Source organism: Pogoniulus pusillus, chromosome 5 (genome assembly GCF_015220805.1).
Source record: "Pogoniulus pusillus isolate bPogPus1 chromosome 5, bPogPus1.pri, whole genome shotgun sequence".
NCBI lineage: Eukaryota > Metazoa > Chordata > Aves > Piciformes > Lybiidae > Pogoniulus > Pogoniulus pusillus.
In genome coordinates this window covers 18,541,773-18,568,119 of record NC_087268.1, presented here as the reverse complement: position 1 = coordinate 18,568,119, position 26,347 = coordinate 18,541,773, and the positions used below count along the sequence as shown (strand labels likewise).

Below are 26,347 nucleotides of genomic sequence, written 5' to 3'. Positions count from 1 at the left end.
ATGGTGTAGGTCTCTAATTTTCACTGCTCTATGCTGGAAACCAACAAAAAGCTATTTTCTGGTGAAACAAAGTACTGATGGATTGCATACCACAGCTTCTCACACTCTCCCCTTAGAAACACAAAGTCACAGAATTTTCCCTTGAATTAATTTCCCTTCCAGAAATGTGGTTTAATAAATCTCCATTTTCACAACCCAGGAAATATTGAAGCCTTGTATGCACTTAAAATTGCATATAGTCATCCACCTGATTTACTCAGATAACTTCATGCCTGGCTATTCAGAAGTCATCACTGGAGTTGCTGATATCAATTTTGTTAAGCTGCCAAGAAATAGCCTTAAGTGCTACTGGTCACTATTAAAACCTCCCTGGTGATCCTCCTCTTTTAATAAGTGTATTGATTATTATGGTTGGTAGTGGCTCATGGACTAGAGGGAATATCAGAAGAAATCAACACAAAGGCTGTGAACCTTGACTAATACTTTGCTCAGCTCATGAAACTGGACAGCACAGCCATGAATGAGCCTTTGCATTAAGATGATCCAGATGTTTTAACAGAAATCTGCCATGTCTTACAGGTGAATACTTCCCAAACACACTGGCAAGATGATCATGCCAATAATGACACAGCAAACTCAACAAAGTGAACTCAAGATATTTATCCGCAAGTGGCATAATGGCTGTTACTCAAACATTTACCTACCAGAGTGGGTTTGGCACAAAATTCCACTTACAGACCCCAAAGACACCAAATTCTTACTGAAGCAAGAAAAGACAACACAGAAAGATGACTCATATAGTCCAATGACATTGCTTCTAGGTAGTAAGAACCTTAGATCTGTGGGGAGTGCTGCTTCACTTGCCTATCCTTATGCAAATAAATTCCAACATGAGCTCGTTCATGTTTGCTATCATGCCAAATTTGAATCTGCTTTTGATGTGTTACCACACACAGAAACATTTCACATGGTTACAGTCACTGTGTCTGAACAGGAGATAGTAACTAGCAGCTGAAAATGGTACCAAGCTGCTTGCTAAACTACCTCTCAGCTACTAGGTGCCACCTGCCAGCATAAACCTCCTGTTGTGAGGAGCTGTAGCAGAATGCTCCTGTCACAGACAACTGGTATAGCAGCAACTCAAATTTACCTACTAGACTTTGGCCCAAAATGGGAAATAAATACTTAGAATTGCTTTTGGAAGTTTCAGCTGAGAGTCACACAACTAATACTGAAATGTGTACTGAACAAGTCCCTAATTTATCTGTGCTAGAGTATCTCTAACATTCTGATTCACTTCTTTAGCATCCAAACGCACACCAAAAAAAGGAGCAGTTATTCACTTAGGAGTTCATCATGGTGGGTGACTCATGTGGATGTTCACACAGTGTATGCTCACAAAGCATACTGCTCCAGATTGGGTATCGTTCTCCTTCTGCAATATCCACAGTGGTCGCACATATATAGATTCCATTGTTGATCACGCTCAGCACATGCTAAAATTAACCATGTGAAACACCATTTCAGCTCCTTTGCAATCACAAATCTCCTCCACTTAGAAGACCTCTGTCCTGAATACCCCAAATTCCTCTCAGTGCATTGTTTGAATGGGAGAGGAAAGGTGCAAAAAACCTGCTTCCTCCACCCTGCCCTGCAGCCTTGAAGGGGGGAGCAAAGGTTCCTTCCAGCACGTGGGGTGACCCATGAAGATGCCCACACTGAAATCGGGCTGGTGATTGGCTGTGTTTTCACTCCCAGTAATGGTAAATGGACACTTTGCCTAGGAGAAAAGTAGAAATATAGAAAGGCTACCTGCCTTGGGGATTCTTCCCACCTTGGTGTGCTTCCTGCATTGATAGTTCCTGTCTGGAGAGTCCCCTGCTGCTGCAAAGGATAGGCTCCTGCTGTGACTGGACTGTCCCCACTTTGGACGGCTCCTACCTTCCCCACTCTTTTGCATCCTTTGTGCAAACCAGCAAACTTTGCAAGCCTTGGGTCCTTTTGAGAGAGATACCCAGCAGCACATGGACTGCCCTCTCTCAGACCCTATCAAGTAGCTAATTGCTAGCTGCCTCCCGGATGGAGGACTCTAGCAGTTTTGGGCTCTCCCCTGCTGCTGTTGTGAGAGCACAACCATCCCACTTGGGAAGAAGTGCTCGACACATTTCTGATTTTGGTGGCTCTGTGACTCGTCTTGGATTTCTGTGGCACAGATCTCTATTATTGGACATTGCCGGTAACGTCACAGGCTGCTCCTGCAGAAAGAATCCAGCAAGGGATCTTTACTGAGTGCCTACCCCACATCTGTGAGTAGGTTTTCCCTTAATCTTCTGCTCAGCCTGATTGACAGTGGGGTAAAGCTGTGTTTATAGTTTAGCCTTTTCCATTTACTGAATTCCTAAATAGCCAAATTTATCTATAATATCCTTTGTAAGATATTCTTGATCAAACTGAGTCTGCTAATTAAACTAAATTAATTTTTGCATATAGTTTTGGGGGCAGGGTTCCAGGAAAATAAAATTATTTTATTTTTATATATTTCCTGACTCAGCCACATTAATTCCCTGCCTCCACATAAAACTCATGGAGACTCTATAACCACTTGTAGCTGTATTTCAAACAAGGACCATACTCATTCTGTGCTATTGTTTGAATCTTAAGAATCTTTTGTGTCAGTAGTACTGCAAGACCACTGCACCAAGAGCATCTGATTTGTTTGTTCTATATCAGCATAGCACTTGATAAAGGTAAAGAAATGTCATGTGGCAAATGTCTCTGTAAAATCTGAAGATTCATTTTGGAAATGTGTACAAAAGAAAGATGATGATTATGCTTCAGGTTGCTCTGAATATTGAAATAACCCAACTAACTATTAAGCTCCTTGTATCAGGAGCTGTTAAACTGAAGCAGATTTTAAGTGGGCTAAAAGAGAGACTTTTAGCTGCTATGACTTTTAGCTCTGGTGAGCAAATTCTAAGTATTAGAGACAATCTTTAAAGGGAAGTTACGAGCTGACAAAAACGCAAAGCAGAGAAGTTCTGCATAACGCAACTTGTAGAAACTTTTCTATCCTTAGTGAGAAGCTCTCTCATTTGAAATGAGTAGATATGTTTCATCATTCATCAGGCCCCATCCCTGGAGCTGTTTAAGACCACGCTGGATGAGGCTGTGGCCGCCTGATCTAGGGTCGGGTGTCCTGGCCCATAGCAGGGCAGTTGGAACTGGATGATCCTTGTGGTCCCTGACTGATTCTATCATTCTGTCTACAAAAGGTTCCAAGCCTTCAAGACCTGTGGAAGATGGAGTAAGAAATGCAGCTGTAAATCGCAGGTCTGTGGACAGAGGGTTGAGTTTTCAGCTCCACCACTTAAAATATTAGATTTTCACAGTGAGCTGCCTATTGTAGTAGCAATGTATCCATGGAACTCAAACTAAGTGGCAAGGAAAATGAAGGGACATAAATCTGTACTAGGCAAGTCTTGCTAATACTGTAGCAAACAACTCCAGTCCTGTAATAAGACTACATATATCTTGAGGAGATGTCTGAAATATATGTCTTGTATCCATGTCTGGAAATATGATGTTATGTGAAGCATCAGAGAGAGATGAAAGACGAGAGAAGAGAGTCAATGGCATCCTGGCCTGGATCAGGACCAGTGTGGCCAGTAGGACAAGGGAGGTTATTCTTCCCCTGTACACAACAATGATCAGGTCACACCTAGAGTACTGTGTCCAGTTCTGGGCTACTCAATTCAAAAGAGACGTTGAGATAACTGGAATGTGTCCAGAGAAGGGTGACGAAGCTGGTGAGAGGCCTGGAACACAAACCCTATGAGGAGAGGCTGAGGGAGCTAGGGGTGTGCAGCCTAGCTCAGGCTCAGCGCAGATCTCATTGCTGTCTACAACTACCTGAAGGGAGGCTGTAGCCAGGTGGGATTGGTCTCTTCTCCCAGGCAAGCAGCAAGAGAACAAGGGGACACAGCCTCAAGTTGTGCCAGGGAAGGTCGAGGCTGGATGTTAGGAGGAAGTTCTTGCCAGAGAGAGTGATTGGCATTGGAATGGGCTGCCCAGGGAGGTGGAGCAGTCACCATCCCTGGAGGTGTTGAAGCAAAGCCTGGATGAGGTACTTAGTGCCATGGTCAAGTTGATTGGCCAGGGCTGGGTGCTAGGTTGGACTGGATGATTTTGGAGGTGTCTTCCAACCTGCTTGATTCTATGATCACATTGTCATGACAATGACGCATAGCCTAGAAAAGATAAGCAAGATTTCACAGTGGTGATGAGGACATCATGGACTGAAAGCCATTATTTCTTCATGATCCTACTGTTAGTCAACTGTTCAAGTTGAAAATGAAGAGGATTTATTCCATCTGAGCTGTGTATCCTCTACTTGTAGAAACTTCAATTAAAAAACAGCTCTCAAAGGAAAAAAAAAAGAAAAAACTGAACGGAGAAGACATTTTAATAATGGTTCTCAGTGATAATGAGTGTTTTTTCTGGCTGCATGAAAAGAAATATTTTTAAATTAATGAAATATGAAACTATTATCTTTAACAAGTGAATGCTGGCAGACATAGTGCACATCTTGAACCTAAAAAATAAGAATATTTAGATTTGTAGATAGACAGTCAGTTACCAGCCTCCTTTGCTCTTCTATACAGAAAAAAACACATTAGTTGCTAACTTCTCTCTTCTGTGCTGCATGGTAACAGATTCTACAATTCTGAACAACAACAAAGCTCCCTTCTCAGAGGCTGGTATTGGGGGGGATGACTGAAATCCAATGCTGTCAGAGTAACACAGGAGAACTCCAGCTAAGGCTTGATCCTGTGAAAAGATGAGCACTTGGATGGAGTCTTGAGGGTGCCAACATTTATTTTGACATTACCAAAGTGAACTGCTATTTGAAGATTACAGGAAAGAAGAAATTGCCTTGGTAATGAACACTCATGGTGCATCAAAGACAAGAAAATAAAATTTCTCCCAGTAAGCATCAAGTGCTAATGGAGAAATCTGGTGCCAGATAATTTTTTTTATGCTAAATTTAAGTATCTACTCCACTGATGGGCCAGAAAAGATTATGTCATCTGGCAATTCTTAAAGATGTCAGAAGAGGAAGTGGTGAATTAGATGAGATTTCCAATTCTTTCACCATCAAACAGGATGGCTACATTTGTTTCAAAAGTGGTGCTAAAGAAAGCATAATGCTAGCAAGAAAAATGAGGCCAGATTAATTTTAGTCAGATTTCATTCTGAATACCAGGGGCACTTTGGTATTCAGTGAAGATGCCGAACACTTTCTATTGGTCCAGAGAGAGTGGTGACAGGGAGCCAGAATTATTTTTTCTGGACTGTGATGATTCTGGTGGTTCTTTCCAACCATAGCAATTCAGAGTGATTAGATGTTGTGCTGTGGGATTTGGCTTACACAAGGACTTGTCAGCGTGAAACTAATGATTGGACTCGATGACCTTGAAGGGCTTTTCCAATCAAGAAATTCTGTGATTCTGTGAGCAAGCTAAAAAGAGGTTTATGTTTGAAAACTTGGGTTTATGACCACTGTCCTGGAGTCCTGTACCCCTAAATTCCTCTCCTGCCCGGACTTCGGGGGGAAAGGGGAAAAGCCGCCTGGTTTCCCCCCTCCTCGCCTGCCCTGCAGCCGAGAAGGGGGCGGCGACTGCCCCGTGAGTTCCCGCGCTGGAGCCAGGCTGGGATTGGCCGTGCGCTTTCGTGCCTGAAGTGTGGTAACTCTGCCCTTTGTCTAGCCAAGGTTATAAATATTGGGGGTCTTCCCGCCTTTGGGGTTCCCGCTTTGGATTTTGCCCGTGTTGGACGTATGTGTCTGCCTGAGTTCGTCCACTCTCCTGTACCTGGACTGCAGAGAGACTAAGGACTTGCTTTGGTGTTAGGCACACACCTTTGTCTGCCTAACGACCCTTAACGACTCCTGCAGCCGCTGGAGGAGGAAGACCGACCGCACGAGCCTGCCTGAGTGAGTTATTTGGCTTAGCTTAATTTAGTAAGAAACCGCTATTAATTAATAGCTGAGTCCTTTTCCAAAAACTGACTTCCAAATATATATAGTCAGATTATTAATGGTATCCTCGTAGAATTCTCATGCAACTGAACCTGTTTATCAAACGAAATTAATCTTTGTATATATAGTTGTGGGGGCGGGTTTTGTAAAAATAAAAAATATCTATTTTTGATAAATTTTCTTCTCGGCCACGTATTTCTGCCCTCCACAACAACCACATAGAAAGAGGTACATACCAAAATATTCATTTGTAACTCACGAAAGCTATATAACCCAAGATGTAAAGAGGAACCCTTTTTAGAGGTTCCCCTGAGAATTCCTAGCAGATCTGGAACATTATCAATGTGGAGCCTGAAAGTCTGGAATGAAGTACAATGGCTAGCCACACAGCCCTTTTAAAGACATATTGTGAATCTTCCATCTCTTTCAGCAGATGATAGCAAGCCAACACAAGCTGCGTGAAACAGAGTAACGACACAGCAAAGAACCACTGAGGAGGAGAGCTTGACTAAGAACAAAGCTGTAAAAAGTTTCTGTGGACAGTACAGAAAAATTGTGGAACAACTAAATTGTGTGAGCATTTTCAACACTCAACCACTCTGTCTCACCATGAAAAATCGAAGAAAACAGTATTATAAAGACCTATTTTAGATAGTCTCATCCTGAGCACAAGAGAGGACAGTGAGCGAGCAGACACCTCACCACCTCCAGGAGACCTGTAAAAGCAAAAAGCTGTGCTCCCTTAAGTAACACAGCAGGATCAATTTCACAAGGGTATGGCTGTCACTTGGAGATAATTTAGTGGGCATGTCATGAGGCTTTAGTGCTGGCCTGTTTAAACACCAAATTACCATGTCCTTTAGAACATTTGCTGTGTGTATGTTCAGAATCTTTTCCTTGAAGCTCAGTGTAGCATTAATGTTGCTGTGAAAACAGGACTGAACGACTGAAGGATTCAGATACATTAAGGTTACCTTTAGAGTGGAAATAAATGTGTATACTTTTTACATTTAATATGTGGCAAGAGGAAGAAGGGAGAAGAAGTACAGGAAATCATTTACTGTCTGGATCACTATAAAGAAAATGTTTTTTGTACCTTCAGTTGTAGATGTATTCACATTCATTTGCTTTAAAGAAGGACTGGCAAAACAAAAGATATTTTTTTCCTAGGGCTAATGCTAAAATCATAGTAATTAGGAATAACATGGTTTTTTTAACCAGCCTGTTTATTGGTACACGAACTGTGCCTGGATTTGATACAATCAGCCTACAAACAACAGGAGACAGTTGCCTGATAAAACCCACGAAAACACAAGTTTGAAAGCCTTCACATCGGATCTGGAGTAACATTAATAGCTCTACAAAATACTTCATCTTTCATTCTAGTTAATGTTCTAGCAATACACAGTAAAGATAATGATATAATTCCCAGTGTAGCTGTATCTCAGGTCAGCTTATTGCTATGTTCTGTTCAAGTGAGGATCCCTACGTAGAAGCTGGCAAATTTATCAGAATCAAGGGGAAGAGACTGTGTTGTAACACACTCACATCAGCATAAAGCATTAAAATATAGGTTTCAGGTTTTGATTTCTGTTGTCGGTAACTTAGTTCAAAAGCAGAGCATAAACAGTACTTCCAGAACAAGCAATACGTTAAGATAAATATCCATCTGTTTGATAAGACATGGGAGGAAATGCTGAACAACATCTTTTTCCGAACTGATGGAAACTGCTTACCTCATCATAATAAGCTCTCAGATCAGCTCTTTTGGATCGTAAGTCCCAGAGTACTACAGTCCCATTTTCATAGCCTATCAATAGCTGGGAAAGAAAAACAAACACAATTATACTTTCAGATTCAAAAGGTATATATACAAATATCAGAAAAACATATTGGTTTTAAGAGAGTGTTTATAAGCAAATAAGCACTACAAAAAGCAATGCCAAATCAGTGTGCAAAACTAGCTTTCAAATTTTTCACTACAAGTTATTTTTTATCACTGACAACATTTTAATATGGAAAGGGAGGGAAAAAAGAGTCTATATTCCTATTTTTTCTTTGTTTTGTTTCTTGTTTTTATTTTCTCTGCAATATTATGAGCCTGGACATTACTCACAACTGTGAATCTACTGAGAAAAGAAGACTTCTTACCTTCCTCATCCCTGTTAGAGGGAAAACAGTTTTTTTCACGTTGAAGATAACTCAACTTCAAACCAAAGAGTCAAGAGATTAAACTCTTACTCTGCTACATATATTCCTGTAATTTCTGCTTTTTATTGCTTTAAAATATTTTGAAGAACTCCTGCAGAGAATAAATTGCTTGGTTGGTATGTCAATTTTTGCTTCTAGAAGGCATAAATCATCATGTATACCTAAGAAATACTAGTGAAAATGATTTGTCAAAAGGTGAAAGAGAAGAGCCATGAGGATGATCAGAGGGCGGGAGCACCTCTGCTATGAAGACAGACTGAAAAAGTTGGGGGTGTTCAGGCTGCAGAAGAGGAGGCTGCGAGGTGACCTTCTTGTGGCCTTCCAGGATCTGAAGGGAGCCTCCAAAAAAGCTGGGGAGAGACTTTTTAGCCTGTCAGGGAGTGACAGGACTAGGGGGAATGGAGCAAAGCTGGAGATGGGTAGGTTCAGACTGGCCGTGAGGAGGAAGTTGTTCAGCATGAGAGTGGTGAGAGCCTGGTTGCCCAGAGAGGTGGGTGAGGCCTCATCCCTGGAGGTGTTTAAGACCAGGCTGGATGAGGCTGTGGGCAGCCTGCTCTAGGGTAAGGTGTCCCTGCCCATGGCAGGGATGTTGGAACTAGATGATCCTTGTGGTCCCTTCCAACCCTGACTGATTATGTGATTCTATGACTCTAAGAACAGCGTGCAGGAGGAAAAGAAGAATGAAAGCAAATGAAATCAAATCAAATCAAATCATAGAATCAACCAACTTGGAAGAGACCTCCAAGATTATCCAGTGCAACCTAGCACCAAGCCCTATCGAGTCAACAACACCAGGGGAAATTTAGGCTTGAGGTGAGGAGAAAGTTCTTCACTGAGAGAGTCATTGGACACTGGAATGGACTGTCCGGGGAGGTGGTGGAGCCACTGTCCCTGGAGCTGTTCAAGGCAGGATTGGACGTGGCACTTGGTGCCATGGTCTAGCCTTGAGCTCTGTGGTAAAGGGTTGGACTTGATGATCTATGAGGTCTCTTCAACCCTTGGTGATACTGTGATACTGTGAACTAGATTCTGCTTATCTCTGTTGAAAATAACTGAATTATTGATCTGGCACTGTACTCTATTTGTACACAATTAATGTCAGGTCTTACAGATGGAAGAGGAGAAGTGTGTCCTTGCATCCTGGAAATTGCTTCCTATAGAGCCCATCTTTCTAATAATGTGACATGAATACTGAGAATGTCCAAACTGACTCACACATTTCTGCTGTAGAATATTTTATACAACTGGCAGTGATAATTGCAATTGTTCTTTGTCCATAAACATGTGGATAACAGAATGTAGGCAAGGATTTACAGTTTCTGTGGAAAGTACTTGAGCAGAAGAGTGATATGTCTATCTCTTAGTCTGTGAGATGTTACCAGCATCTTTAGCTTGCATAAGCCATAAATATGAAACTTGGCAGCAACACTGAACAAAACCATCACTTTGTTTCCAAGTTCAATACAACCAATATATCCATACTGCTAGAAAAGAGTCTGGGAAAACTCCAAGTCCTACTAAATATGATTCTTTATGTTGCCAGGAGAATATTCATTGTGTGGAATTGTATTATCTAATCTAGAAATGACTTATAGTTAGCATATTGAATACCTGAATATGAACAGTACCTGATCACTTAACAATTCTATCCCTGAAAATCAAAATGCCCTAGAGAATCACAGAATGTCAGGGGCTGAAAGGGTCCTCGAAAGCTCATCCAGTCCAACCCTCCTGCCAGAGCAGGATCATCTAGACCAGATCACACAGCAATATGTCCAGGTGGGTTTTGAATATCTCCAGAAAGGGAGGCTCCACAACCCGCCCATGGCAGCCTGTTCCAGTGTTCTGTCACCCTCACAGGGAAAAAATAATTCTCCTCATGTTTACATGAAACTTTCTATGCCTCAACTTCCACCCATTGCTCCTTGTCCTGTCATGGGGCACAGTCTGGCTCCAACCTCCTGGCACCCACCAGTTACATATTTATAAATGTTGATGAGGTCACCTCTCAGTCTCCTCCTCTCCAAACAGCAGAGCCTCAGCTCCCTCAATCTCTCCTTGTAAGAGAGTTGTTCTGCTCCCTTAATCATCTGGACTCTCTCAAGCAGTTCTATGTCCCTCTTGAACTGGGGGGCCCAGAACTGGACACTCCAGATGTGGCCTCACAAGGGCAGAGGAAATCCCAGGATATTTATAATTTTTGCTCTGGACAGGCCCATAAGGAATTTTGTATCAGAATAAATGTGGAAAACAACCTGTTAACTGGAATGCATTTCTGTCAGGATGCCATATGGTATTCTGGGATAATAGATTGCCATAGAGAGTGTGACTGCTTTGCTGCTAGTATAGTGATCCCAAATGGAAGACAACTGCATGTCCAGGAGTTAGTGGCCAACAGAACAGGTAACCCAAGTAGCTGCATGCCTCATCGTGCTGCACATAGCACTTAGCTTTCAGGTTTGTGTTGTCCTGCACACATTCCTTGATCACAAGATAAACATTGCTGTCTAATGTTAAAGCAGAGGCCTGGAGGCAGCTCTCACTTGGTAAGGGCAATTACAGCAGCTTTATGATTTCATCTTTATCTTAACATAAGGTACTATGTACTCATATGAACATCCTTTAACTTGACATAAGGCTGAATACGAGCCAGCAGTGTGCCTAGGTGGCCAACAGAGCCAATGGCATCCTGGCCTGGATCAGGAACAGTATGGCCAGTAGGACAAGGGAGGTTATTGTTGCCCTGTACTCAGCACTTGTCAGGCCCCACCTTGAGGGCTGTGTCCAGTTCTGGGCTCCTCCATTCAAGAGAGATGTTGAGATATTGGAACATGTCCAGAGAAGGGCGACAAAGCTGGTGAGAGGCCTGGAACACAGCCCTGTGAGGAGAGGCGGAGGGAGCTGGGGGTGTGCAGCCTGGAGAAGAGGAGGCTCAGGGCAGACCTTATTGCTGTCTACAACTACCTGAAGTGAGGTAGTCTCAAGTTGTGCCAGGGGAGGTCTAGGCTGGATGTTAGGAGGAAGTTGTTGGCAGAGAGAGTGATTGGCATTGAAATGGGCTGCCCAGGGAGGTGGAGCAGTTGCCGTCCCTCGAGTTGTTCAAGCACAGCCTGGATGAGGCACTTAGTGTCTAGTTGATTGGACAGGGCTGGGTGCTAGGTTGGACTTGGATGACCTTGGAGGTCTCTTCCAATCTGGTTGATTCTATGATTCTATTCTATGATTTAAAATGAATATAAGTTTTTTAAAAAATCTCTTGTGGTCCCTAAAGACTAAAATGCTGGTACACTTCTTCACAGAGGGGATCAGCACAGCATGCTGAAGTCTATCCAATACTGTAAAACTTGGCATTCCCATGATCTGAAGGAATGTGAAATTGTGTACTTTCTCCTTTTAAATAGTAACCCAAATAAATGGCATTTTAATCAATATATTATGGAGTCTGAGTGTCTTCCTTATTACCACAACAGGCACTTGCACCAGTGTACTACAACTGGGTATCAAACCAGTTGAGTTTATTTTTTATCACAGGATCACAGGATGTTAGGGATTGGAAGGGACCCAAGGAGATAATCGAGCCAAATCCCCCTGTCAGAGAAGGACTATACTATCTAACACAGATCACAGAGGAACACATCCAGACAGGCCTTGAAAGGCTCCAGAGAAGGAGACTCCACAACCTCTCTGGGCAGCCTGTGCCAGCGCTCTGTGACCTTTACAGTAAAGAAGTTCCCCCTTGTGTTGAGGTGGAACATCTCGTGCTGCAACTTACACCCATTGCTCCTTATCTTATCCCAGGAAGCAAGTGAGCAGAGCCTGTCCCCCACCTCCTGGCCAGCCCTTGGATACTTGATAAACATTTATCAAATCCTCTCTAAGTCTTCTCTTCTCCAGACTAAAAAGCCCCAGGTCCCTCAGCCTCTCCTCATAAGCCATGCCCTCCAGTCCCCTAATCATCCTTGTAGCCCTCTGCTGGACTCTCTCCAGCAGATCTCTGTCTCTCTTAAACTGGGGAGCCCAAAACTGAAGGCAGTATTCAAGATGGGGTCTCACCAGAGCAGAGTAGAGGGGGAAACACCAGTATTCTTTTCATCTGTACAAATACATTCAGGAAATGCAATGAATAGAGAAGTATTTAGTAGGTGACCCTCTTTCATAATAAGCCTTTCTCCCTAATGAAGCTTTTGATTTTTGTCACACACTCTGGCAAAGATAGCACAATGCAGACAATTACTGAAAGGTTAAATATCTCCTATCAAAGACAGCACTTCACCTGATCTGTTGCTGAAAGGCTTAATGCACAACAATACTAACAAGTTACCTAGTGCTGTGAATTCAGGGAAGAAGCTGAAAGATGAACACATTTGCTGCACAGGTAAGAATCTCTCTCTCTCTACTCAGCTAATAGACATGCAGCTATGCCACCAGTACTGTGGTATAAGACTACAGACTGAATTCCAGCTGAGTGAATGTGATTACTCTCTGCCTGTACATTTATGGTGCTCTGAGATCTGACCTGTCTGAACCATAGGAAACTCAAATACTCACAATCCTCTTGGCCGTGGGAAGTACTTGAGGGATCTATAGGACAAGCTCTATGTATAAAAAAAACCAACATCCATGAATTCTGTTGCAGGAGAAAACATAGATGAATAAGAAAAATGTGTTTAAAGAGTAGAGGGAGTAAGGTTTCTCTTCAACTTGTGCTTCCTGGTGCCTTAATTACTCATGCTTAATTAAGAATCATGCAGAAGGATGGACAAATTTTAAAGGATGGAGGAGTTCTGGCAATATCTTCTTTGTCTATTTCATCATAGAATCATTATAGAATCAACCAGGTTTGAAGAGACCTCCAAGATTATCCAGTCCAATCTATCACCCAGCCCTATCCAGTCAACTAGACCATGGCACTAAGTGCCTCAGACAGGCTTTTCTTCAACACCTCCAGGGATGGCGACTCCACCACCTCCCTGGGCAGCCCATTCCAATGCCAATTACTCTCTCTGGCAAGAACTTCCTCCTAATATCTAGCCTAGACCTCTCCCAGCAGAACTTGAGGCTGTGTCCCCTTGTTCTCTTGCTGGTTGCCTGGGAGAAGAGACCAACCCCCACCTGGCTACAACCTCCCTTCAGGTAGTTGTAGTCTAGTGGAGTTGCTCCACATTTTGACTTCATGAAATGCTTTTGATGATGGTGTTTTAGGGAAATTTCTCCTTTACAATCAATTACTTCCATCCTAGTTGTGCTAGTCTGAAGCTAGCTAGAATGTTTTGGTGAGAAGAACTAGATTACAGGCTGTCAAAGGGAAAGAATGGTGATGTCTACTTCACTCATAGGCTTGCTGAGAGGTATAAGAGCAAGAATCCAAACATAGATAAGGTAGTTGCTTTCTGTCTGGGCTCTGGGCTGCATCTCTCTAACCTAACCTGATTAATCCACCTTCTTCCCTACCCCGCTGGCTGACCCTCCATTCTTCCTTGAGTGGGAGAAGGTGGAAGGGTGGTTGGGAGCCCCTCCTGGGTATTCAGGTTTCTGGGAGGGGTGTTGTATTTCTGTATTACCTTTTGACTTGTATATTTCTGTATATAACTGTATATATATTGTAAATACCTGGTTGTATATTGTGCTAAGCTGCAAATATAAAAGCTTCATTCAATTTCCAGAGCCGGCTGAGTCTAGTATGGGTGATTTCTAATGTATGGGGGGGTGGGTAACACCCAAACTATTACACTAGTGCACACCAGCCAGACACTTACTTGTCCTGACAGCACAAAACAGCTGAGATTAACAAGAAAAAAACCCAAAAACCATAAGGCTGCCAAATGCACACAAATGTATTTAGATGTTATGATGTTATTAGATCTCAGAACACAGACTCAGAGATAGGAAGTTTAGTCCACCAGCTAATAGTTAATGACATTAAACCTTCTCCTATTATGCTCTCTTCAGTTGCTGGGAAACTGCAGATGATGCAGATAATGTCCTCCCTTGTGTCAGCAAGAAAAAAGAATGTTTGCTACAGTTTTGCCACTTATAAATGTCTGTGCATATCAGTCTGTTCCTAATACACACTTACTCATTGATTTGGCATAGCTATATTTCATGGACATAATCACTAGGTTCCCAACTTGTTCTTAAGTGACACATTAAATGCCCAAATTCACTTAGTTTTCTATCTTCCAGTTGTGATTTGCTAGATTTGTAAAAAAGACTTTTTTACAAAAAGTCTGCCGTGAGAGTTTGCCCGGGGGGGCACCCTGGAGAATTTTGAATGCCAAATGTCTTCTCGAATTACATTCACTCTTGGCACAGAAAAAGTGATCATCAATTACTGATACAAACAGGAACTTTAAAGGATATAAAGAACTCTTAAAAGATAGCTACAGCACACAAATTTTACAGGATCACAAGATATTAGGGGTTGGAAGACACCATAAGGATCATCTAGCTCCAACACCCCTACCACAGGCAGGAACACCCTAACCTAGATCAGGCTGCCCACACCCTCATCCAGCCTGGCCTTAAACACCTCCAGGCATGGGGCCTCAACCACCTCCCTGCGAAACCCAGTCCAGCCTCTCACCACCCTCATGCTGAACAACTTCCTCTTCACCTCCACTCTGAACCTCCCCACTTCCAGCTTTGCTCCATTTCCCCTAGTCCTGTCACTCCCTGAGAGCCTGAAAAGTCCATCCTCAGCTTCTTTCGGAGGCCCCCTTCAGATACTGGAAGGCCACAAGAAGGTCACCTTGCAGCCTCCAGCCTCCTCTTCTGCAGCCAACTCCCTCAGTCTGTCCTCATAGGAGAACTGCTCCAGCCCTCTGATCATCCTCGTGGCCCTTCTCTGGACATGCTCCAGCATCTCCACATCCCTCTTGTAATGGGGGCTCCAGAACTGGATGCAGTACTGCAGGTGGGGTCTCAGCAGAGCACAGTAGAGGGGGAGAATCACCTCCCTTGACCTGTGCCCCAATTTGTGAGAGATACACCACTGGAATTTTGCAGAGTGCAACACCCTTGTACTTGTAGAGTACAAGATTATCTGTATTTTGAGCAGTGATTATGACCGATTTGTACCCACCATCTAATTCCTGAAGATTGGGTAAAGAATAATTTCCTCTGCTGCATATCGAGAAGTGATGCAAGTAGTCTGCTCGCTTCCCCCCATATCTAGGTGGTTTTTGGTTGAGCTAAGCAGAGTATGTAAACCTGTCTTGAGGCAGTTCTATTACCTAAGAATAACTCAGAAAAATTGAAGAAAAGGTCTGCATATCACAGTGTCTTATACTTAAATGGTCTAGAGTAAAAATCAGAGAACAATATGGAAGGAGGACAAGTACTTACGATATTCCCACATAGTCTCTCAGCCTAAGTAATTTTCTCGTTGAAAGACAGCCAACTCCTTGGCTCTGACTTTGCTTAACCTCATATTTAGTAACTTTTTAAGGAAATTAAGCAAACTTATTCAGTAAGCCTCAAACCAATTTCTCATGTGCTAACATTTCTCCCTTGTGACCAATATACAATTGCAGTACCCACAGCACCATTCAGAAAAAGAAATACAGGTTCTACTCATTGCACATCTGAACAATAATTTAACTGTGACTTCAGTCAGCTTCCTTTGATAATCTTTTGTATTGAAAGAGACAATGAACTGTTTCTACTCTCTTTATAACAAGTTCTAAATGTCTGTTACTATTGATATTATTTTTGAATGACAAGACACTTAGTATGTTAGGAAAAACTAGTATAATGCCTTCATAACAGCATAGTCATAGAATCACAGAATCAACCAGATTGGAAGAGACCTCCAAGATTATCCAGTCCAACCTAGCACCCAGCCCTGTCCAATCAACTAGACCATTCTTGAACACCTCCAGGGACAGTGACTCCACCACCTCCCTGGGCAGCCCATTCCAATGCCAATCACTCTCTCTGCCAACAACTTCCTCCTAACATCCAGCCTAGACCTCCCTTGGGGACACAACTTGAGACTGTGTCCCCTTGTTCTGTTGCTGGTTGCCTGGCAGAAGAGACCAACCTCCACCTGACTACAGCCTCCCTTCAGGTAGTTGTAGACAGCAGTGATGTCACCCCTGAGATTCCTCTTCTCCAGACTAAACACCTCCAGCTCCCTCAGCCTCTCCTCACAAAGCTGTGTTCCAGGCCTCTCACCAGCTTCATCGCCCTTCTCTGGATGCATTCCAGTATCTCAATATCTCTCTTGAATTGAGGATTCCAGAACTGGACACAGGACTCAAGATGTGGCCTGACCAGTGTTGAGTACAGGGGCAGAATAACCTCCCTTGTCCTGCTGGCCACACTGTTCCTGATCCAGACCAGGATGCCACTGGCTCTCTTGGCCACCTGGGCATGTTAATCCAAGCACTGAAATGATGCTAGAGTTTTCAGTCAATTCTTCATTAAGCAAAGTGAAGTTTATTTAATCAGTAACTATTATGGTTTGTTATAGGCTTCACAGTACACTATGCTGTCTGCATTTTTTCCTCATTATAATTAAACAAATATTATTTTTTCTTTGAAATCATAAAATATTAGAAGTGACTTTGCAGATACAGAAAGAAAGCAGATGTTAATGTTAGTGAGCAAGTAATAAAAAGAGCTACAAAAGCAAACAAAGGCTATGAACCACTGCAATGTTTTACACTGTTGGTTATACTCACTTTTCCTTCATCTCTTGGGCTGTCACTTAAATGTACAACTGGCCCCGGGTGAGTCTTTGTGGATCTGCAAGACAAAAACAGATTCAAATCTGTGAGTATTTTCTATATGAAGAAAGAGATGCCTACCTTAATTTCTAGGTGTGTTCATGAATACTTCCATCAGCTTCAAAGTCATTCTAAAAGGCCTCACAGAGGAAGAAAACTATCTGAAAGTGTGAAAAATGGTACCTGTGTCAATAAGAGAATGGCAAAGCAGAATGTAAGAATACGAGAAAATGAGAATATGTCATTATGAGAATGGCAGAGCAGGGTGTGTCGGAGCTAACTAGGTAGGGACATTGAAACCTCCGAGCAATAACAGAAAGCGCTGTGAAGAGATAGCCCCCTGTGAATGGGGGACATGAACAAAACAGGGGTGTGTCAGAGCTATCCAAGCAAGGCTAGGGATGAACGATAACAGAAAACACCATGAGCAGGGTAGATAAGAGACCGTAAAGCAGGCGACTGTGAAGACACAAATAGCTGAGTCACAAAGACACCTGAGGAAGACTCGTTACTTCAGCCTCGTGACCACCAGAGAGACCCCCAGGAGGATTAGCAGGCATGCGCAACAGTTCCAGGAAAAAACACAAACTCCTCAGGAGGTGTCTGACTGTGTACAGAACTGCTTTGTGACTGTGTATGTGAGCAGGAAATAAAAATCCTGCAACCACATGCGCACAGTGCGCAGCTGCAAAGATAAACTGCCCTGCACCCAGCGCTGCTTCTAGCTTGCCAAAGTAAAACTCCTTAAACCTACCTATAAGTTTTTGGTGACTCGGTTTTAACACAAGTTATTAATTTCTTTTCACACTCATCTCTCTTTCCTTTTTGTCATTATAGGCAAAAACTCTCTTGCTGATGAATCCCTTCTTCCATTCAATTCTTTTAACAATCTCCCTGTTCCTCCTATTACAGTCATTTCCTTCCTCTCATTTCTAAGGCTTTTTTTTTTTTGCCTTTTTAATTCTCCACTGTGGTGGAAGGTCCACATTATGCCTAGAATACATATCCATCACATGCCCTAAACACCTGCTTGAATACTCACCTTGGCTTCCCCTTCTGCTTCTCTTTCCCAAGTGGACGAAGCAAGCAGACAAAAGCATTGGTGCCTCTCAGTCTGTCACAGACTCCATATTTGGCCTTGTTTTGCATCTTCCTTGCTTTGTGGTAAACAGATCACGATCCTAGGCCTGTGCATCTTCCTTTCTTGGAGAAACAACTCAAGATTGGTTCTAGGAGTGGTTTTATCTGTTGCTATTGGTCAAAGACACTCATGAAAATGCTTAAACCCCTAGCAAACTTATTTGTTTGCTGCTGCTGCTGCTTTTGTTTTGTTTGCTGTTTGCCTTGTGTGCCTCTGTGTGCCACTACACTTTGCATCGCGCCTAAGTGGGGACTGGCCTACGACCGGCAGCCCTGACCCTGCCTAATCGAGCCGAGAGACTGAAACCAGCTTGCCCCTAGGCCCGGATACAGCAGCTACCCGCTTGAGCTCAGCCGAGCCCGAATATAGGTAACGACATAGCAACGGCCTAGCAATGAGTTGCTGAACCCGGGACCTGCCGGCCCGCCGCTCGGGTACGCCACGCCAGACCGAGGGCAGATTTTCAGCACTAACAACACCATTTACACGGTCTGTGCCACAGGGTTACCAATATTTATAGACTTTTCCTCCATATCGGCTTTGTTGCTATTCCACAGGTATTTCGTTAATCAGCAAAACCTGAGGTTCAACAAGACCAAGTGCAGGGTCCTGCATCTGAGTCAGGGCAATCTCAAGCACAAATCCAGGCTGGGCAGGGACTGCTGGAGAGAAGCCCTGAGGAGAGGGACTTGGGGGTGCTGGTGGATGAGAAGCTCAACATAAGCCAGCAGTGTGCACTTGCAGCCCGGAGGGCCAACCAGATCCTGGGCTGCAACAGAAGTGTGGCCAGCAGGGTGAGGGAGGTGATTCTTCCCCTCTACTGTGCTCTGCTGAGACCCCACCTGCAGTACTGCATCCAGTTCTGGAGCCCCCATTACAAGAGGGATGTGGAGATGCTGGAGCATGTCCAGAGAAGGGCCACGAGGATGATCAGAGGGCTGGAGCAGTTCTCCTGTGAGGACAGACTGAGGGAGTTGGCTGCAGAAGAGGAGGCTGGAGGCTGCAAGGTGACCTTCTTGTGGCCTTCCAGTATCTGAAGGGGGCCTCCGAAAGAAGCTGAGGATGGACTTTTCAGGCTCTCAGGGAGTGACAGGACTAGGGGAAATGGAGCAAAGCTGGAAGTGGGGAGGTTCAGAGTGGAGGTTCAGAGGAAGTTGTTCAGCATGAGAGTGGTGAGAGGCTGGACTGGGTTTCGCAGGGAGGTGGTTGAGGCCCCATGCCTGGAGGTGTTTAAGGCCAGGCTGGATGAGGGTGTGGGCAGCCTGATCTAGGTTAGGGTGTTCCTGCCTGTGGTAGGGGTGTTGGAGCTAGATGATCCTTATGGTGTCTTCCAACCCTGACTGATTCTGTGAATCTGTGATTCTAAGAAACATCCATAAAGTAGCAGAAGAAGCATGGTAGAAGAACTTAATGTAATTCAAGGACCAGGTAGTGATCAGGTCTGGTATCTACAACTCAAGTTGCTGGATTAACACATCAAAACTGTATTTATTTGCTGAAATGGAGCCATTCACAGCACTGTTACAAGAAATAATTAGCAAATTGTGCTTTACCACAGAGAAACCACTTGTTACTTTTCTCCTACTCCTATTCACCCCAAATCCCATAGCAGGGCTGCTATGGGCTCAGCAGGGCTCTGGGCAGCCTGATCTAGTAGCTGAGGATGTTCCTGCTAACTGCAGAAGGGGTTGGACTAGATGACCTTTGGAGGTCCCTTCCAACCCAGACCATTCTATGACTCCTTGCTATACACAGCACCCAATCGGACTGTTCCAGCCCACAAACCTGAATCCTGCTTTGCCCAGGTGGCTAAAGACCCAATGAATTTCTGAGAGCCACAGAAGACTTGCCTCGTGTCCGTGGGCCTTCTCAGATGAGGTGCTCAATGTCGACTAAACAAGCAGCAAAGCCCTATCGCATCATTACCACATGAAGTCCACCACATGGCTGTGACTATGTATTTTCCCATTTATGCCTTTGGAGTGCAAATATTGAGACTCTTAATCAGTGAGCAACCTAACTCTCTTTACACAAGTTTGTGAAAGTTTATGCTTAACCTTTCAGCAGCAGTTTGTGCTGCAAGACTCTCTAGTTAAAGACATTTTCTAAAAACTCCTAAATCATTTGATTGTATAGATACAGTGGGCTGAACATGAGCCAGCATTGTGCCCAGGTGGCCAAGAAGGCCAACAACATCCTGGATCAGAAATGGTGTGACCACAGGAGTAAGGAGGTGATCATGCCCCTGTACTCAGCACTCGTGAGACTACACCTCGTGTACTGTGGCCAGTTTTGGTCATCACAGTACAGGAGGGATATTGAGGTGTTGGAGCAGATGCAGAGAAGGGTGACAAGACTGGGGAGAGGTCTGGCAAATGTGACCTATGAGGAGTGGCTGAGGGAGCTGGGCTTCTTTAGTCTGGAGAAGAGGAGGCTTGAGAGGGGACTAGATTGCCCTCTACAACTACCCAAAAGGAGGCTGGAGCTGGTCTCTTCTCCCAAATTACTAATGACAGGACAAGAGGAAATGGACTCAAGTTGTGTTAGGGAAGGTTTAGGTTGGCTGTTGGGAAGAAGTTCTTTACCTGAGCAGGTGATCAGGCACTGGAACAGGCTGCCCAGGGAGGTAATGGGGTTGCCATCTCTGAAGGTGTTTAAAGGGAGAGCAGATACTTGAGGCTATGTTCTAGTGATGAAGGATGTTGGGATGAAGGTTGGACTGGGTGATCCTGGTGGTCCTTTCCAACCATAGTGATTCATAGTGATTAGATGTTGTGTTGAGGGATTTGGTTTAGTCAAGGACTTGTGAAACTAATGATTGGATTCCATGATCTTGAAGGGCTTTTCCAGTTTAAGAAATTCTGTGATTCTGGGATTCTGAAAAAATAGTTTTACCAACCATATAACAGAATCTGTCTGTGTGAATTGTAAATAAGTTTGGGGGCATTTTCTTTGTATAATTAATAAACTATTTAATCATTTTTACATCAGCCTCATTACAATTCACTCCTAACCCAGATTCAAACCCCTCCTTAACATCTACAGCTTCCCTTTCTACCTATCAATTTTTAATGTTAAGAACAACTCAGATAAACCTGTGAAGCCACTGTTTTCCTTTGAAGATGCATATGTCTTTATCGATCAACAAATGTATCCATCTGTCTATGGGAAAGAGCAAACTCTTACATGAGCTGTAGTCACCCCATGTTACATCTAACTTGAGACTAATTAAGTTTCCATTGTTACACAATCTAGATGTTCCTCTGTAAATATTATAAATAAGAACCATTTAAGACCATTATTGAGGTTGTAGGAAGAAACATTCAAAAGCTAGAAAAAAGTTAAAATGTTGGCATAGATCAGTTGAAGAGAGAAGTTGAGATATCGGAACATGTCCAGAGAAGGGCAATGAAGCTGGTGAGATGTCTGGAACACAATCCTGTGAGGAGAGGCTGAGGGAGCTGGGGGTGTGCAGCCTGGAGAAGAGGAGGCTCAGGGGTGGAACCATTGCTGTCTACAACTACCTGAAGGGAGAATGTAGCCAGGTGGGGTTGGGCTCTTCTGCCAGGCAACCAGCAAGAGAACAAGGGGGGACAGTCTCAAGTTGTGCCAGGGAAGGTCTAGGCTGTATGTTAGGAGGAAGTTGTTGGCAGAGAGAGTGATCGGCATTGGAATGGGCTGCCCAGGGAGGTGGTGGAGTCACTGTCCCTGGAGGTGTTGAAGAAAAGCCTGGATGAGGCACTTAGTGCCAAGGTCTAGTTGATTGGCGATAGGTTGGACTGGATGATATTGGAGGTCTCTTCCAACCCGGTTGATTCTATGATTCCATGATTATAAAACATACTACCAGTCTTATTTATATTTTGTATTCAGACTTTTGTACTCAGACTTCCATGCTAAGACCTCAGCGATAAGGAGTAACCTTCACTAATAAATTTTCCTACCTCCTCCATTCTTCTCTCTCAAATATATTGTAAATGATAGTTGGAGGACCCTGGGATTTATGACACAATAATAGAATTCCTTTTTGCTTTTCAGGATATCAGTGTTTTGCTGCCTTTAGGAGTATGATTTTTTTTTATTATTACATTCCTAGCTATTTCTTTAGTTTTGTGGTATAAGAGCTTCATATATATTATCAACAAAGTTGATGTCAAACAGAGCAATCTCTGCACTAAATTGATGAGATTTTACTTCTCCTCATTCTCTTTCCTCTATATTTTCTACATGCATTCTCTTAATATTTCTTTTATCTTACTCCTCAGTATTTTAATAGGTTGGTTGTTACGTAGTACAGAATTAGAGAATTGTCAAGGTTGGAAGGGACAGCAGGGATCATCTAGTTCCAACCCTCCAGCCATGGGCAGGGACACTTTCCACTAGATCAGGTTGCCCAGAGCCACATCCTACTTAGCCTTAAAAACATCCAGGGACGGGGCTTTCACCACCTCCCTGGGTAACGTGTTCCACTGTCTCATCATCCTCACAGTGAAGAACTTCTTCCCGATGTCTAATCTAAATCTACGCTGCTCTAGCTTGGATCCATTCTTCCTAGTTCTATCACTACCTGACACCCTAAAAAGTCCCTCACCAGCTTCTTTTAGCCCCCCTTTCAATACTGGAAGGCCACAATAAGGTCGCCTCAGAGCCTTCTCTTTTCCAAACTGAACAGCCCCAACTCTTGTCACTCTGTCTCCACAGGAGAGGTGCACCAGCCCTCTGATCATCCTCATGGCCCTTCTCTGGACATGCTCCAGCAACTCCATGTCTTTCTTGTAATATGGGTTCCAGAACTGGACACAGTACTCCAGGTGGGGTCTCATGAGAGTGGTGTAGAGAATCATCTCTCTTGACCTGCTGGCCACACTTCTCTTATTGCAACCCAGGATACGATTTGCTTTCTGGGCTGCAAGTGTACCCTGGCTTCTCATCTGCCAGCATCCTCAAGTCCTTTTCTTCAGGGATGCTCTTAAGCCATTATAGCTGATTTTTTCCATCTACTTCTGTTTTCTTCCAATTTTACTATTTTAGTCTGTCTTTAGGTTGGACTGGATGATCTTGGAGGTCTCTTCCAACCTGGTTGATTCTATGATTCTATGAAATGGAGCAGGGAAGATAACTGCATGAAAGAGTTGTCACTTTCTCCATGCTACACACTCTTTTTCTTGTATCCGTTGCCTTATGGCTAAGTATAGGAGAAATGTGATAAATCTTTTCTGGCACTGCATCTTGCTTTCTTCTCCTAAAGTGATGTTATCTCTTTCCTACCCCAGGACAATAGCCAGGAACCCAAAGCTAGTCCTTTGCACCACACCAAGATCAGGAACAGTCTGCCAAATACAGATTCTGTGCCTTAAAAAAGCTGGGGAAGGACTTTTTAGGATATCAGGGAGTGACAGGACTAGGGGGAATGGAGCAAAGCTGGAGGTGGGGAGATTCAGACTGGCTGTGAGGAGGAAGTTGTTGAGCATGAGAGTGGTGAGAGCCTGGAATGGGTTGGCCAGGGAGGTGGTTGAGACCCCACCCCTGGAGGTATCATAGTATCATAGTATCATCAGGGTTGGAAGAGACCTCACAGATCATCGAGTCCAACCCTTTACCACAGAGCTCAAGGCTAGACCATGGAACCAAGTGCCACGTCCAACCTTGCCTTAAAGTGCCCCAGGGACGGCGACTCCACCACCTCCCCAGGCAGCCCATTCCAGTGTCCAATGACTCTCTCAGTGAAGAACTTTCTCCTCACCTCGAGCCTAAATCTCCCCTGGCGCAGCCTAAGGCTGTGTCCTCTCGTTCTGGCGCTGGCCACCTGAGAGAAGAGAGCAACCTCCCCCTGGCCACAACCACCCCTCAGGTAGTTGTAGACAGCAATAAGGTCACCCCTGAGCCTCCTCTTCTCCAGGCTAAACAATCCCAGCTCCCTCAGCCTCTCCTCATAGGGCCTGTGCTCAAGGCCTCTCACCAGCCTCGTTGCCCTTCTCTGGACATGCTCAAGCATCTCAACGTCCCTCTTAAACTGGGGAGCCCAGAACTGAACACAATACTCAAGGTGTGGTCTAACCAGTGCAGAGTACAGGGGCAGAATGACCTCCCTGCTCCTGCTGACCACACCATTCCTGATGCAGGCCAGGATGCCACTGGCTCTCTTGGCCACCTGAGCACACTGCTGGCTCATGTTCAGGCGGGTATCAATCAGTACCCCCAGATCCCTCTCTGTCTGGCTGCTCTCCAGCCACTCTGACCCTAGCCTGTATCTCTGCATGGGGTTGTTGTAGCCAAAGTGCAGCACCCTGCACTTGGAGCTATTGAACCCCATCCCATTGGTCTCTGCCCATCTGTCCAGGCGGTCAAGGTCCCGCTGCAGAGCCCTTCTGCCTTCCAACTCAGTCACATCTGCCCCCAGCTTGGTGTCATCTGCAAACTTGCTGATGACTGACTCCATGCCCTCATCCAGATCATCTATGAAGATGTTAAAGAGGATGGGGCCCAGGACAGATCCCTGAGGGACACCACTAGTGACTGGCTGCCAGCTGGATGTGGCACCATTCACCACCACTCTCTGGGTCCGGCCCTCCAGCCAGTTCCTAATCCAGCACAAGGTGTTGCCATCCAAGCCATGGGCTGATAGCTTAGCCAGGAGTTTGCTGTGGGGGACAGTGTCAAAGGCCTTGCTGAAGTCCAGATAGACTACATCCACAGGCCTCCCCACATCCACCAAGCAGGTCACCTGATCATAGAAGGAGATCAGGTTAGAAAGGCAGGATCTGCCCTTCCTAAACCCATGCTGGCTGGACCTGAGCCCTTTGCCATCCCTTAGGTGTGCTCTTATCACCCCTAAGATAACCTGCTCCATCAGTTTCCCTGGCACTGAGGTCAGGCTGACGGGTCTATAGTTTCCAGGTTCCTCCATCCGACCCTTCTTGTGGATGGGGACCATGTTGGCCATTTTCCAGTCTCCTGGGACCTCTCCGGTGAGCCAGGACTGCTGGAAAATGATGGAGAGCGGCTTGGCCAGCTCAGCTGCCAGCTCTCTCAGCACCCTGGGATGGATCCCATCTGGTCCCATGGACTTGTGGGTGTCCAGATGGCTCAGCAGGTCCTGAACTAATTCTTCAGGAATTTCCAGGGGAACACACCGCTCCCTGACCCCATCCCCCAGTTCAAGAGGCCATTCTTCTCCTCCTCCTTCCTTACTGTTGAAAACTGAGGCGAAGAAGGCATTCAGGACCTCAGCCTTTTCTACATCATCAGTTATAGTATTCCCCTCCTGGTCCAGTAAGCAGTGGAGGCTCTTCTTGCCCTTCCTTTTAGCGTTGATAAATTTATAAAAGTGTTTTTTGTTATCCTTCACGGAAGTGGCCAGCCTAAGTTCTAGCTGAGCCTTAGCCTCTCTAATTTTTCTCCTGCATAATCTGGCTACCTCCTTAAACACGTCAGGAGAAGCCTTCCCCTCCTTCCAGAGGTGATACATCCTCTTTTTTTCCCCCAATTCCTTCAGGTGTTTAAGGCCAGGCTGGATGAGGCTGTGGGCAGCCTGCTCTAGGGTAGGGTGTCCCTGGCCATGGCAGGGGTGTTGGAACTAGATGATCCTTGTGGTCCCTTCCAACCCTGGCTGATTCTATGATTCTATGATCTTCTTGTCTTCTCAAGGAAACAATGAATAAATACAAAGAATAGCAAGGGTCTTTTAAACCCTAGAGAAATGTTGCTTGTCAAAGGAGTGCCAGGCATTATGCGTTACAGCACATTTCTCCTAAGAGTAGACATTGTGACTGCACTGCAAGTAGGATTAAATAAAGCAAATATTCAGTTAACTGTATGATATCAATGGTTGCTAGGTCAATTGTTGGAGTCTTAGAGGTCTTTTGCAATCAAAACAATTAAATGATTCTATTAGTTTACAGAACTCTGAACAGTATCAGAGCTACAGATACAATAATTACTACTTTTGTACATTAAATTATAGCATATGTGGAAATGTCTATACACAAAAGTATTTTGCCTTGTAGCTTTCACATATATAAAACGTTCCACTCGTTGCTATTACAGTGGAGTTGTCAAGGAGACTGGAAAGTTGTATGCTGTTATTTTGGAGCAGCACACAAAGAAATAAAAACTCTGTTGAATTACTTTAAAAGCAAACACAGAGATCCAACAGCTCCTGGAAAGGATGTAGAGGTGCTGGGAAACCAACCACATTTAAAGCTATTGTGATAAAATACAACTACTGTT

The 26,347-nt window shown here is 44.3% G+C and overlaps 1 protein-coding gene across 7 annotated transcripts in view; it reads right to left on the bottom strand.

The window, feature by feature from the left end:
- Positions 1-26,347, bottom strand: part of STXBP5L (syntaxin binding protein 5L) — a 307,500-nt gene that overhangs the window by 125,980 nt on the left and 155,173 nt on the right. For all 7 annotated transcript variants that reach the window (XM_064143383.1, XM_064143384.1, XM_064143388.1 and 4 more), the window contains exons 6-7: positions 16,933-16,996; positions 7,774-7,857 (exon numbers count right to left, since the gene is read on the bottom strand). In XM_064143383.1, coding sequence (XP_063999453.1) covers positions 7,774-7,857; positions 16,933-16,996 — 148 coding nt within the window. The remainder of the gene's footprint in view (positions 1-7,773; positions 7,858-16,932; positions 16,997-26,347) is intronic.